The 12,571-nt window shown below is 34.0% G+C and overlaps 2 protein-coding genes across 2 annotated transcripts; one reads left to right on the forward strand and one right to left on the reverse strand.

Moving 5' to 3' along the window:
- Window positions 1-6,682: 6,682 nt before the first annotated feature.
- On the reverse strand, window positions 6,683-7,538 carry LOC140815534 (uncharacterized). Its single transcript, XM_073174636.1, has one exon. The coding sequence runs from the start codon at window positions 7,486-7,488 to the stop codon at window positions 6,823-6,825; it is 666 nt and encodes a 221-aa protein (XP_073030737.1). The 5' UTR covers window positions 7,489-7,538; the 3' UTR covers window positions 6,683-6,822.
- Window positions 7,539-7,856: 318 nt separating this feature from the next.
- LOC140815598 (uncharacterized) lies at window positions 7,857-12,078 on the forward strand. Its single transcript, XM_073174695.1, has 6 exons — window positions 7,857-8,198; window positions 8,611-8,717; window positions 9,142-9,932; window positions 10,921-11,053; window positions 11,174-11,517; window positions 11,635-12,078. The coding sequence occupies exons 1-6, from the start codon at window positions 7,913-7,915 to the stop codon at window positions 11,753-11,755; spliced, it is 1,782 nt and encodes a 593-aa protein (XP_073030796.1). The 5' UTR covers window positions 7,857-7,912; the 3' UTR covers window positions 11,756-12,078.
- Window positions 12,079-12,571: the final 493 nt, after the last annotated feature.

The raw sequence follows: 12,571 nt of genomic DNA on the forward strand, positions 1-12,571 counted from the left end.
TACAACATTTGTATTATTATACTAGTTTGTATAATAGATTGATTCCATTACCTTCCGCATTTTAAAAGAAAAATTTTTAGACCCTGTTTGTCTTAACTGATAATTAAACCCCAAAAATGATTAAGAAGATGATTAGCGTCCGGGTCCCCACACTACTACATTGATCTTTTGTCTTTACCCAGAACGTATCAAAGATAGAGGCTGCGTTGCGGGTTCTCAATGTTTAAAATATATATATAAAAAATAAACAACATCATGTTGACAACAATATTTAAGATCAACATCGTATTAGTACTACAAAATATGGAAGTAAACATGGAAGAAACCTTCTATTCATTGCATTCTGATCGATTTTTATTTTTTTTTTACAGATTGATAGCCTGATTAGATCAACTTAAAGAACCAATTTATGGTTTTCCTCTGGATTGGATTATATATTATAAATGAATCCCACGTCAATTTTATACGAAACTCGTATTAGAGTGACAATTATATAAATAAGACGATTTTCAATTTCAATTGAGTGGAATATCATATTTATAATAAATTTAATCACGAGCATGTTATATCGTATATTTAAAAATGGATAACGAATTAGTTATTAATCGGTTTCAGACACCAACTAACGATGAGAGACAAAGGTAAAAAAATCTAAGCCTGAAATTCGTGGTTTAGTTGGTTAACCAAGCTCTTCCAAAATACTAACTATTTTATAAAATAAAAAATAAAAAAAAAAAGCCAAACCAAAAAGTCAAGTCAACAACCTCACCAATGCAAATCCAATTAGAAATTACCGATTAACCACTTCGTTCTAAGCAAAAATAATATTTATTTTTATTTATAATAGGTAGTAACTAATATAACAAGCGTCGATGACTTGTAGCTTATCTGACAGTAAAATATTAAGTTTTTGATTATGTCTCGTGTTCGATACCACATTGTAACAAAATATCTCTCCATCAACTCAAAAAAAAAAAATAAAAAAAAATCAATGGCTATTTCTCCCAGGTTATATGCATGCATGCATATATCAATGTATATAATTTGGAAAAATAAAAATAAAGGAGTATATCTCTTGTGAGATGGTCTCACGAATTTTTATCTGTGAGAATGGTCAACCCTACCGATATTCACAATAAAAAAGTGATACTCTTAGCATAAAAAATAATATTTTTTTCATGAATGACCTAAATAAGATATTCGTCTCATAAAATACGACTCGTGCATAAGACCGTCTCAATAAGTTTTTGTCAAAATAAAGTTGTTTTTAGAAGAAAAATATGGATTTATATGGAGGAACTAGATATGATGAAGAGGTTAGAATTTAAATAATTTTAATGTTGGAATAATTTATACAGCATTACTTTTAGATGGGTTGATTTAAATTCGGAGGGGTTGATAGATTTTTTTTGTTGTTTTAATGGTGGCCGATGAATTTATATTGACTCCATTGGGTGAATTTTTGAAATTCAATGAAAATGAAGAAAGTGAATTTCAAACTCATGGGATTCAATACATCAAAATAGATATGATTAATTAAAAATACTGATTTTAATTTTACGTCCAAATATTTATGATTCCATAATTAATTTTAAAATTATTTAATTAACCAAAGTCAGTGGGTCTCGGACAAATTATGGAGTTGGTTAAAGAGATGGCCTAAAACAAACGAACGAACAAACATGTTTTAGTCGTATTGACCGATGATCTTCCATCACATCCAAACAATATTAGAAAAAGGCAATGTCGTAAATCTCCACTAAGGTTTATGGTACAGTTAAATATTTGGAGTAATCGATATATATATATATATATATATAGCTTCAAGATGGACCAAATCCATCAATTTTTGGTATTCGTGTAAAATATTTCAGAAATTTAATTTTCTAATATTATGAAATGAAAGACTCAGCTGACGTTTTATCAAAAATTATATATATTGATAACAGAACAAATCAAATATGCCTCAAACGCTGCGTTTCGATTGTTCTGTCAATAGATACAATTTTTTACCTCAAAAATCTTACTCACAATAATTGCACTCATTGAAATCAATGTGAATCGAATTTGTGACACTGACTTTGATAGCATTTGTAAGACAGAACTTTTTCTACTTTACCAAAAGTTATGATGTGTGTGATTATATGGAAGGTTCTGAACAACTCCAAATGTGAAGAAGTGTCGTGATTAAGTTTAAGTTTTAAGAGATTAAAATATTTTAGTATGTGATTAAACATAAAAAAGCGTTTAAATTTTTTACTTTAATTTTAAGTAAAACAATAGATAAAATGATATAATTATACCATAACTTTAGGATTAATTAAATATATATCCAAGTTCTAAAACAGATAAAGTTTTAAAAATGCAATGATTAATAGTTTACTAAAAATATTTTCATTCAAAAAAAAATAAATGAAACCTTGTGAATTAATGTTGAAACAAAAATGCGAGTGCTTCACGAGATTAAATATATTTAATTTTAAAAGACATTAGCGAGTTTTTTTAGAATATTGGTTATTGATTATATGATTAAAAATATTTAATTGTATAATTATGCATTATCACTTATTATAAAAATGACATCCAAAGAGAAAGTATTTCAGTATTTTGGCCGTAAATTAAATAATGAGAAATAAAAATAATATAATTTCAACATACATGAAATTATGAATGAAATGAAATTAATTGAATCGAACAACTGTGTACGTATGTGGACCACTCTGAATACTTTTCTGTGAAGAAATATTCCAGTAATATATTTTTCATAATAAATGAGATGTAAATATATTACGTTGTTAAGTGATAATTGAGGTTGATGGGTAAGTGATTTAATAACACATTGATATTTCATAATTTAAAATATCTGATTTACACAATTATTATCGGTGATAATTTTCGATAAAATGAAAATTTTCTATTTTACAATTGATATCTAATCTAAGATCATATGTTAGGTTACTATCAATTTCAATATGGCAAAAACTTGTGTGAGACGGTCTCACGGGTCATATTTGTGAGACGGTCTCACGGGTCATATTTGTGAGACGGATCTCTTATTTGGGTCACCCATGAAAAAGTATTACTTTTCATACTAAGAGTATTACTTTTTATTGTGAATATGAATAGGGTTGACCCGTCTCACGGATTATGATCCGTGAGACGGTCTCATATGAGACTCACTCTTTCAATATACCTCAGTTACTCTGAAATAAAATGTTAGATAACAATAATTATTTCCCTACGAACGAATCTCGGACCGGATTAACTAACCTAACCCTCAGTTGAAGAGACTCTCTTCCATTAGTGGGTGATGGAGTTGAAGTTAAAGGAATTTTGAGGAGTTGATATCAATTCATGCATATTTTTTATCGAAATATGGAGCTGTTGTATGTTTTATGATATATGATTCATATTTATTGTAAAATAGAAAATACTCGATCCAATAATATTAAATATTTTGGTTAGATTATTTTTCAAAATATATAAATATATTATATCATCGTAATATGTATAAAAACAAAACAAACGAACGAACAATTAATGCCTACGGGATAGTCCACTTTAATCCGTCTTGTACGATTGCGCAATAATGGTCGGATGGCCATCTTCTTTAAAAGTCAAAATAATAGACCACGTGACGTCTCTAATTAAAAGAATTCTCAGAACACCAATTTGTCCTTGTTTGTAAATAAAAAGTACATAACGTGAAATTTAAATCATTAATCGCATATATAAACTGCAGTGTTGTAAAAAGCACGTTTAAGTTCCATTTAAGTGTATTTAAATTTGAAATTCGACAAAAAAATCTAGTAGAAAAGTGGTCAAAATATAGTTTGATCGAATTATGTGTAATTAAAGCGTTTAATTAAATATATTTAAACACAATTAATCGCATCTGTTTATGTTTTAATTTTTTTATTTTGAATGTATGCATTTTTTTTTTAAATAATAAATTAGTTTTGTTATTTAGATGTTTATTTTTTAATTTTAATTATGATTAAGTGTGTTTGACAATGATTTGACAAATATTTAGCAATTTTTAATGTAGTCTAGTTGCAAAAACAAATAAAGATTATAATTTTGAGATTTTTATGTTTTTATAAATATGAGAATTAATGTATCAGACTTAAATTTATTATATTTATGTATTACTTTATCCATTTATTGATTTGAGATAATGACAATTACACTAAAGATAAAAAACGCTTTTCCACGCTTAAGTTTGAGTTAATTTCGCTTAAGCTTGAAAAGCTTGAAACTCGACATCCATGCTTCGGGACGTTTCACGCTTTTTATAACCTTGATAAATTGTATTACTTTAGAAGAACTTTTGTTGTTTGTGTTGAATAATTTTGGAAGGGATTGATAGAACAAATCAAGGATCTGATTTGAAGAATTTAATTCGAAATTCAAGGATATAATCCTTTAATCTTCTAAAGTTTACCATATTTATTAGAGCTCAGACGGACTAACCCGCAAATCCGGCGGGTTGGAAAACCCGCGCTATGCCCCAAGTTGTGCAATCTTTTTTAATTAAAAAAGAAAAAAAACTATGAAATAAAAGTTAATACTCGAGATTTCCAAAAAAATACATTAACAACGTAATAATTAGTAATCAATTTCACAATTAAACAAATAAACAAATCATATAAATTTTCAAGCTACCGATTTTATTTTGAATTAAAAAAACACACATACCTAAATAATATTAATAACATAAGTAGAAACTTAATTATAAAAAAACAAAGAAAATAAGAGAAATTAAAACACATCAAATATTAATTTTAAATTCCTAAATACATAATCTAAAAATAAGTTAATTGATGCAACTAATCAAAAAAATTAATGAAAAATTAGAAAATTTAATTTTTTTTAAAAAAACCAGCCTCCAAACGGACGACTAAAAACTTAACACAACATCTATTTTTCAAATTGGGACGTGCTGATACGATACGATGAGTCTGACTTTTTTTGACGACTCTAATATTTATGGTAGTGGAAGGTTCGATCCTGGGTGTGGAGGCAGTGCCCACACCCAGGATCAAGGGTTGAGATTCATATCATGGAGAATAAAAAAATTTTTTAAAAAAAAAAATTGCCCTTGGATGTACCCCTGCAGGGGTAGGGTGAAATAATCCGTAGTGGAGCAAAGAACACTAAATTTTCAGTAGTGAGGGAGTGGCATTTAACAGTGATGCTATAGATGCCAGAGAAGTGTGTGTCTACGAGTATATGATCCATTTCCATAATGCAACCATGCAAGCACTGAGAGAAATTGAGACGATGAGGACGTTCGGATTTTGGGATTAGGACTTGTGTATGTATGCAAGAATATGGAGAACATTGTTATAAATTGGGGCTCTCCCGACACACGTGTAGAAAACTTGAGAATTCCATTACCTATTGAGAGATGAGTTGCCGACAGACATTTTTCGGGTTAGAATTTAACATATGGACGTGTAAATTAAGACTGAAAATTTTCAAGAGAGATATTTGGGAAAAAGTGAAAACTAAAGGGATAAAATAACGTATTAGTTCTGAGTTTTAAATTGGGGCGGGCTAATGCACGTACAGAGCAAATGGGAATTCCGTTACAGGGGATTGATGAGTTGAGGACAAGAGACATTTTTAAGACAAAAATTAACAGACAAGATATATTAATGACACATGAAAAGTTTGAGGAACATAGTTGTGAAAAATGAAAACTAGAGGAATATAATTATGTATTATCCCCAATTGAGAGGAGCTCAAGTTGCAGCCCATTTTATAAACCAGCTTTGGGTTCTAGGCTTTGCAGCCCATTTTATTAAAAAAATAGAAAAACATTGCGGCCTTCACCAAGGCGGCGCCCTGGAAAGCTTCCAAGGCGCAACTACGATCTTTGCTCCCAAATGGTTTTTCTTAATTTGTGCGAATTTCTACAATAGCACAATCTCTGTGAATACTTCATCTAATGTTATAACATGTCTCAGCTGTTGTTTTTCTGCTTTGCAAATCTATCACATTCACAAGAAGTAAACCTTTCACCAAATAAGTTCCAACTTTTTCCAATCCAAACCATTACTTTAAGGCAAGGATCGAGGGTGCTTGGTTGACCCTTGATGCCAGCTTCAGATATAAATCAATCAAGAAAAAAAATGCACCAACAAACTTATAAACTGAACCATAAAGTATATGAATAACAATACAATCCATCAACACACACATCAAATATTATCTTTACCAAAGAACCAAAATTTCTCCATAGGGAAATTGCAAGAATCGAATGAGAAGAAATTTCAAGGCTTTGAGTTCTAGGCTTTGCAGCCCATTTTCTTAAAAAAATAGAAAAACATTGCGGCCTTCACCAAGGCGGCGCCCTGGAAAGCTTCCAAGGCGCATCTATGATCTTTGCTTCCAAATGGAATTTTCTTAATTTGTGGGAATTTCTAAAATAGCACAATCTCTGTGAATACTTCATCTAATATTATAACATGTCTCAGCTGTTGTTTTTCTGCTTTGCAAATCTATCGCATTCACAAGGAAGTTAACCTTTCACCAAATAAGTTCCAACTTTTTCCCATTCAAACCATTACTTTAAGGCAAGGATCGAGGGTGCTTGGTTGACCCTTGATGCCAGAATGGAGCAGATGGAAGCAACAAAAGAATTGGCTTCAGATATAAATCAATCAAGAAAAAAAAATGCACCAACAAACTTATAAACTGAACCATAAAGTTTATGAATAACAATAAAATCCATCAACACAAACATCAAATATTATCTTTACCAAAGAACCAAAATTTCTCCATAGGGAAATTGCAAGAATCGAATGCGAAGAAATTTCAAAACCTTTCCGCCAGGCGTGCAGTTACTGCTCTTAGCTTTGAATACACCTTCGCGGCCGGGGAACCCAAAATTAAGCTACATAGAGAGTCCCTTGCAACCTTAATGCTAGCGAAGGAACCCAGTATGTGAATCTTCGTGTCAGCTATCACGATTCTCGTTCTCGTCGAGTTTTCGATAGCGTGCTTCGTTCTTCCTCCTTTGCCACTCAAGCGCCCGATCGCCCGCGACAAGTGTTCCCCTCTCAACGTTTTGACATCCTTAATCTCGAATGATTCAACATAAAGCTCGTCCAAACGTAGCAATGCGTCCGCGTCTATCACGTCGAACCCCAGCATGAACGCGTGTACAAAATCTGCACACTTCTGCAGATTGCTGACATCAGGAGTGTCGGGTCGGGTCTTGAGCTCCACCCGGCGGGATTTGAGGTTCATTCGGATATCGATTTTCATTTTTTCGTATACAGGTGTGTATATTTCAAGCCATGCTTTTTTGAGAGGAGTATAGCGATGAGGGGGGACGGGGATTTTACGGAATTGGATTTGGCCGTCGGAGATTTCATGCGCTTTTAGGGGCTGAAAGTTGGGCTTCTGCGCAAATTGAACGCCCTTTTTTGGAGTTGTGGAGGGTGCAATGGCGGAGGCGACAACGGCGGTATCGTCCATGGCTGGTGAGCTGAAGGCGAGACTCGAATTTTGGTGGCGTCTCTCACAGAAACCCTATCAACAAATCAAGAGTTAAATGGGCTGGGCCTGTATGACTTGCTACTTAAGAAACAAATCAAGAGTTAAATGGGCTGGGCCTGTATGACTTGCTACTTAAGAAACCTCGTCTACTTACTTTGAAAACTTGATATTTTATCGTGGAGAATTTCATGGATGACCCAAATAACAGATATGTCTCACAAAATTTGACTCATAAAATCATCTCATACAACTTTTTATCAATAAATAATACTTTTTCATAAATATCTCATTTTTATCCGAACAATCAACTTATAAAATTTATGTATATATTCCTATTCCTATTCCCGTTAAAAAAACGGTTAATGGCAAATTAGGATAATTGATCACGGAGAAAAGGAGGTTCATGGCGTTGATGGGAGACGACGGCCGAGGCTACGAGCTCGCGCGGAAACTCGAGAGCCACGGCGTGTGGCGTTCCTGGCTTGGAGACGCCGTCTACTCCAACTTCGTTCACTTCCTCTCGTCCCCGGCCTCCTGGGACGCTTTCATGCGACCCAATGACTCCAAGACTAAGTCTCAGATCCAGCTGCAGCTACGTGCACGCGCTCTCCTCTACGATAAGGCCTCGGTTTCCCTATTCTTTCAATCTCAGCAGCAGTTCCCCGCCGTCTCAAAGCTTAATCCCAATTGTAATTATTCTTTTTTCTGAGGGTTTACATTCATGATTTTGTTAACTTGGGTTTGGATTTTGTTTTCGTATCGATAATTTGGGTTTCCAAACCAGGCTCAAATTTTCTCCCTCGTTCTTAGTGCAGAACAGTTCTGTTTCTAGCTGTAGTATTTGTACAAAATTGGAGTTTATGGTCTGTAATTTTAGTCTCGAATGTTTGTAAATCTTGATCTAGGTTTATATATCAGTGCCCTTTTTAGCTCGCACTTTCTTTTTCTAGAGGGCCGACTCTGAGGAATATATTTTGCTCATTGAGATCCCATTTTCTCTACTTTCGTCATTTTTGTTCCCTCCGCACCTTATTACTGCAGCAACCTAAGGTTTGTCATTTTTTTACTCAACCTTTGTTCAACATATAAATTTGAGTGTAGATTTGGAGTTGCATGGCGATGATGTGTATTTCACTTTGGAAAATGGTGCTCAAGATGGCGATCAACCCCGCCAAGGCCTAGCTGCATGGAATATGGCACCTTCCAAGGTTTTGCAATTTCTTTTAGTAGCTGTGAATTGTGATTAGTAATATCTTCTGAATTGATTTGAATTTAGTTAGAGAATCCCAGTTTAATTATCTAGAGGCTTGATTGTACTTTTGAGTTCTTGTCTAGTAAGACGAGGAAAAGGTAAAGTTTAAAATACCGGTGTCTAAGATAGAGAACAAAAGTTAGGATAAGATATTGATGCGAATAAAATACTGGTGCTCAAAATCAAAATAGTACCATATTTTGTAAATTTAGCCCGTCAGAATTTCTATTTATCTGTTCAGTTACTTGATTATCTGATCTATTCTTCTGTCTATGCAGTAATTCAAATCTTTTTCATTTGTCTGTTGCTTGATTGCTGAAGTCTTTCATGTTTTAATTCACTGCTAGATTTATTTTTCTCGTTAACAATGAATTTCGCAGGGGCAATCTAAAGGAAGCCTTAATGCTGGTACAAGGTATATTGAATCCGAAGTTGATTCAATATCCCAAAGGTTTAAGTTCGAAGAATTGCCGGAAACATGGTATACTCTGTTTTTTGAGAAATATAAAGCAAGCAAATCATATAGATTACTGTTAGGGGATAGAGAATCGGATAAGCGGACACCTGAACAGATGGCCACATATCTTAGAGTACTAGAGAATCACAAAAGGAGGAGAACAGCTTTTAATGACACTCCGAGTTTGCTATCAAACTTGGTTGCAGTTGACAGTAACACAGCTGATGAAACAGTCTTTTTCCCTGAAACCATGTTTACTTTGAATTGCGTTCCTGATAGTGCGGTTCTGCAAAGAAGTGCACTGGATAACAATCAGAAAGTACAGTTCAACGGGGTTTTGGATAACCTGCCACAGATTATGAGCAAGAGTTCTGTGATCAGCCCTATTATGATTGAAAGGCTTGGTATTAGACCTGAATATCTTAATATGGAGCAAGGAGGACGTCAAACTCCTGGAAAAAATGGATCTCAAGCAAGAGAAAAACTTCTTGGTCAAGAAGAAGCATCACAAATGTCGCAGAAGGTAGTAGCACGATTACTAATTAATGTGGGGTTTGAATCTTCTACAGAGGCTCCTGTAGAAGTCTTGACGCAGTTTTTGAGTTGTCATATCAACAAATTGGGGTGTGTTTTGAAGCTCCTTGCTGACAGCTACCGGAAACAGTGTTCAGCCATTGAGTTATTAAAAATGTTCCTTCAGATGTCAGAAAATAGGTGAGAAATGTGTTGTTTACTTTATATGTGAAATTTTTAGAAGCGTTATCTGTTACTGGAAATGAACACGATATGTTACGTGTTATCTGCGAAATACATGGGAGTTAGGACAAATATAAATGAGGAAGAGTGGACTTGATCGTACTACAATTTTGAGGTCTATTAATGGCCCGTATTTTTAATAAATCATGTTACCTTCATTTATTTTGCTCATATATTCTGTTTCTGTTGCATCTTCTAAAGCATACTCATTTCACCGGAAGGTCTTTATAATAAAATATTATTTTAGTTCTCATGCTTGGATTGCTTTGATCATTGTTCAAGCATACGTTGACTCCACTGGGAAAAAATTCTTGATATATCCCTGTATGAGGCATTTACAATGATAAGATATACCATGTCCGACTATGGAAAAGACTCACTGATGAGCAGGGACTCATGCAGTTTGTCGAGTAGAATTCGAAAGATTACATTAAACATGAGATATGTTTTGCTGTATGCCTGTACAAATCAACTTTATCGTTATACATATGCAATTATGCATTGTATTTTTGCATTTGTATCTGGTTTTTTTTTGCATTGTATTTATCTGTTTCCTATACTTTTCTCAATGATATAACTCTGACTCACCTTGCTGTGGCCTGTGAAGAGTAATCCTTTGTTTTAAGTTATGTAAGTTTTGATCCATGAGTTGCTTATAGTTTTTTCGCTATACATATGCAATCATGCATTGTATTTTTGGCATTTGTATCTGGTTTTTTTCTTTTGCATTATATTTTTATATGTTTCCTTCAATATTTTTCTCAATGATGTCACTCCCTCACCTTGCGGTGAAGAGTAATCCAGTGTTTTAAGTTATCTGAGTTTTGATCCATGAGTTGCTTATTATTTTTTCTTCGTCAATGTAGCTTGTGTTGAGGCTTATTACCATCATCTGAGAACTTCTTTCCTCCACATTTGACTAACTTGTTATGCTCTTGATTTGTAGTAATCTGGGGGCTTTGGCTGAACTTGTGAAGGACAACACTAAGAATGTTGTGCACCAAACTCAGCAACAAGTGCTGGGAATCCATGCACAATTGCCAGCACATCATCAAATTCCCTTTCAGCAGACACAGCAGGTATATGCTTTTTACCAGCTTTCTTACTCTCTTGAATACCTTTATTTACTTGTGGTTTTTGACATGAGAATATTTATAATAAATCTGATGTTGAATTAATTTACTCTGGTTTTTTTACAGATTCTAAGACAAATGAACCCTCAGATGCAGCAGATGAATAATCCCCAGTTTCTGGCTTTTCAGCAACAGCAGCAGTGGGAGAGGATGAGAAGACGACAAGCAGCGCCTCGTCCTGCCATGAATATGAATATGGACAAGGACAGGCCACTGGTGCAAGTGAAGATGGAAGCTCCATCTGATTTTCCACTTGATACAAATGCCCTAACTGCAATAAATTCCAGACATCCCCAGCTGCAGCAACAGTTGCGACAGCAACAACTTGCTGCAATATCGTCTCTCCATTCTCAAGCCAACAACCCATTTAGGCCAATGACTTCTCTTCAAATTCCACAAATCCCATCACCGTAAGAAACTATCTTGAGTTTTGACATGAATTCGATCCTTTTCCATATTTTTTTGAGATCATTGTGAAATGTATCTAATCGAGGATATATATCTTTGAATATTTCTCCTTCATACAGGAATGTGGGAATGCCGAGGGCTCAACCTGTGAAGGTCGAAGGCTTTCAGGAACTGATGGGCGGAGATTCCTCCACGAAGCACGACTCAGAGGAAAATAAGCTAATTTCTCCCCAAAAGTAGCTAACAGAAAACACTGGTCTGAGTTATCTAGCAGTGAGTTAAATAGGTACTCCTGTCACTTACAATATGAAGTCCGCGGTATAACTTTTACTTTCTTGACTATTTGTTATTATTTTTTCGAAATAAATGATTTATGTTTTTTTAATATGTCCACTACCAAAGGGGGAAAAACAGGAGAAGTGTCATTATGTCATATGTTCAAATATATGTATCCACCAAATTTAATGTACTCGAAAATTTATTTTAGATATTACTGCTCTAAGCCTCTATTTTAGAACTACCATGCCATTCTGATTCTGAATAACGAAATATGATATTCCAAATCTCGTGCAATTTATATGTTCGGTTATGAATATTTATTTTCATGCTCCGCAGAATTATGAAATTTACATATTGGTCCTTTCACTCATTTGGTTCTATTACTCGTGAACCCAGAATGCTTTTATACCATCACTAGTTTCTGGCACCAACAGTGCCATTCAATTGTAGCAAATTTGAGAGCGGGAATCGTGTCGTGTTGAGTTGACTTGACTCAAACTCGAGCTTGATTAGATTAATTTGAGTTACACGAACTCAAGCTCGACTTGCTAGACGTTCAGTGTTAATTGAGTTTGAGTTAGTGCAAGCTTGATGGGCGATATAGTGGTCTCTAAATGTCCTGCGGTCTTTCCAATATAACTCATTGGTGCATATAATTTATGAAACAGTCGTAACAAGCTCGACTTGATCTATTCAAGTTCGGTCAAAATCAAGTATAAATCGAGTTTTAATTGAGTCGGTCACAAGTGGTGATACAGAAGCCCAACTCACTTTTAG

The sequence above is a fragment of the Primulina eburnea genome, chromosome 1, assembly GCF_022965805.1.
Source record: "Primulina eburnea isolate SZY01 chromosome 1, ASM2296580v1, whole genome shotgun sequence".
NCBI classification, from domain to species: Eukaryota; Viridiplantae; Streptophyta; class Magnoliopsida; order Lamiales; family Gesneriaceae; genus Primulina; species Primulina eburnea.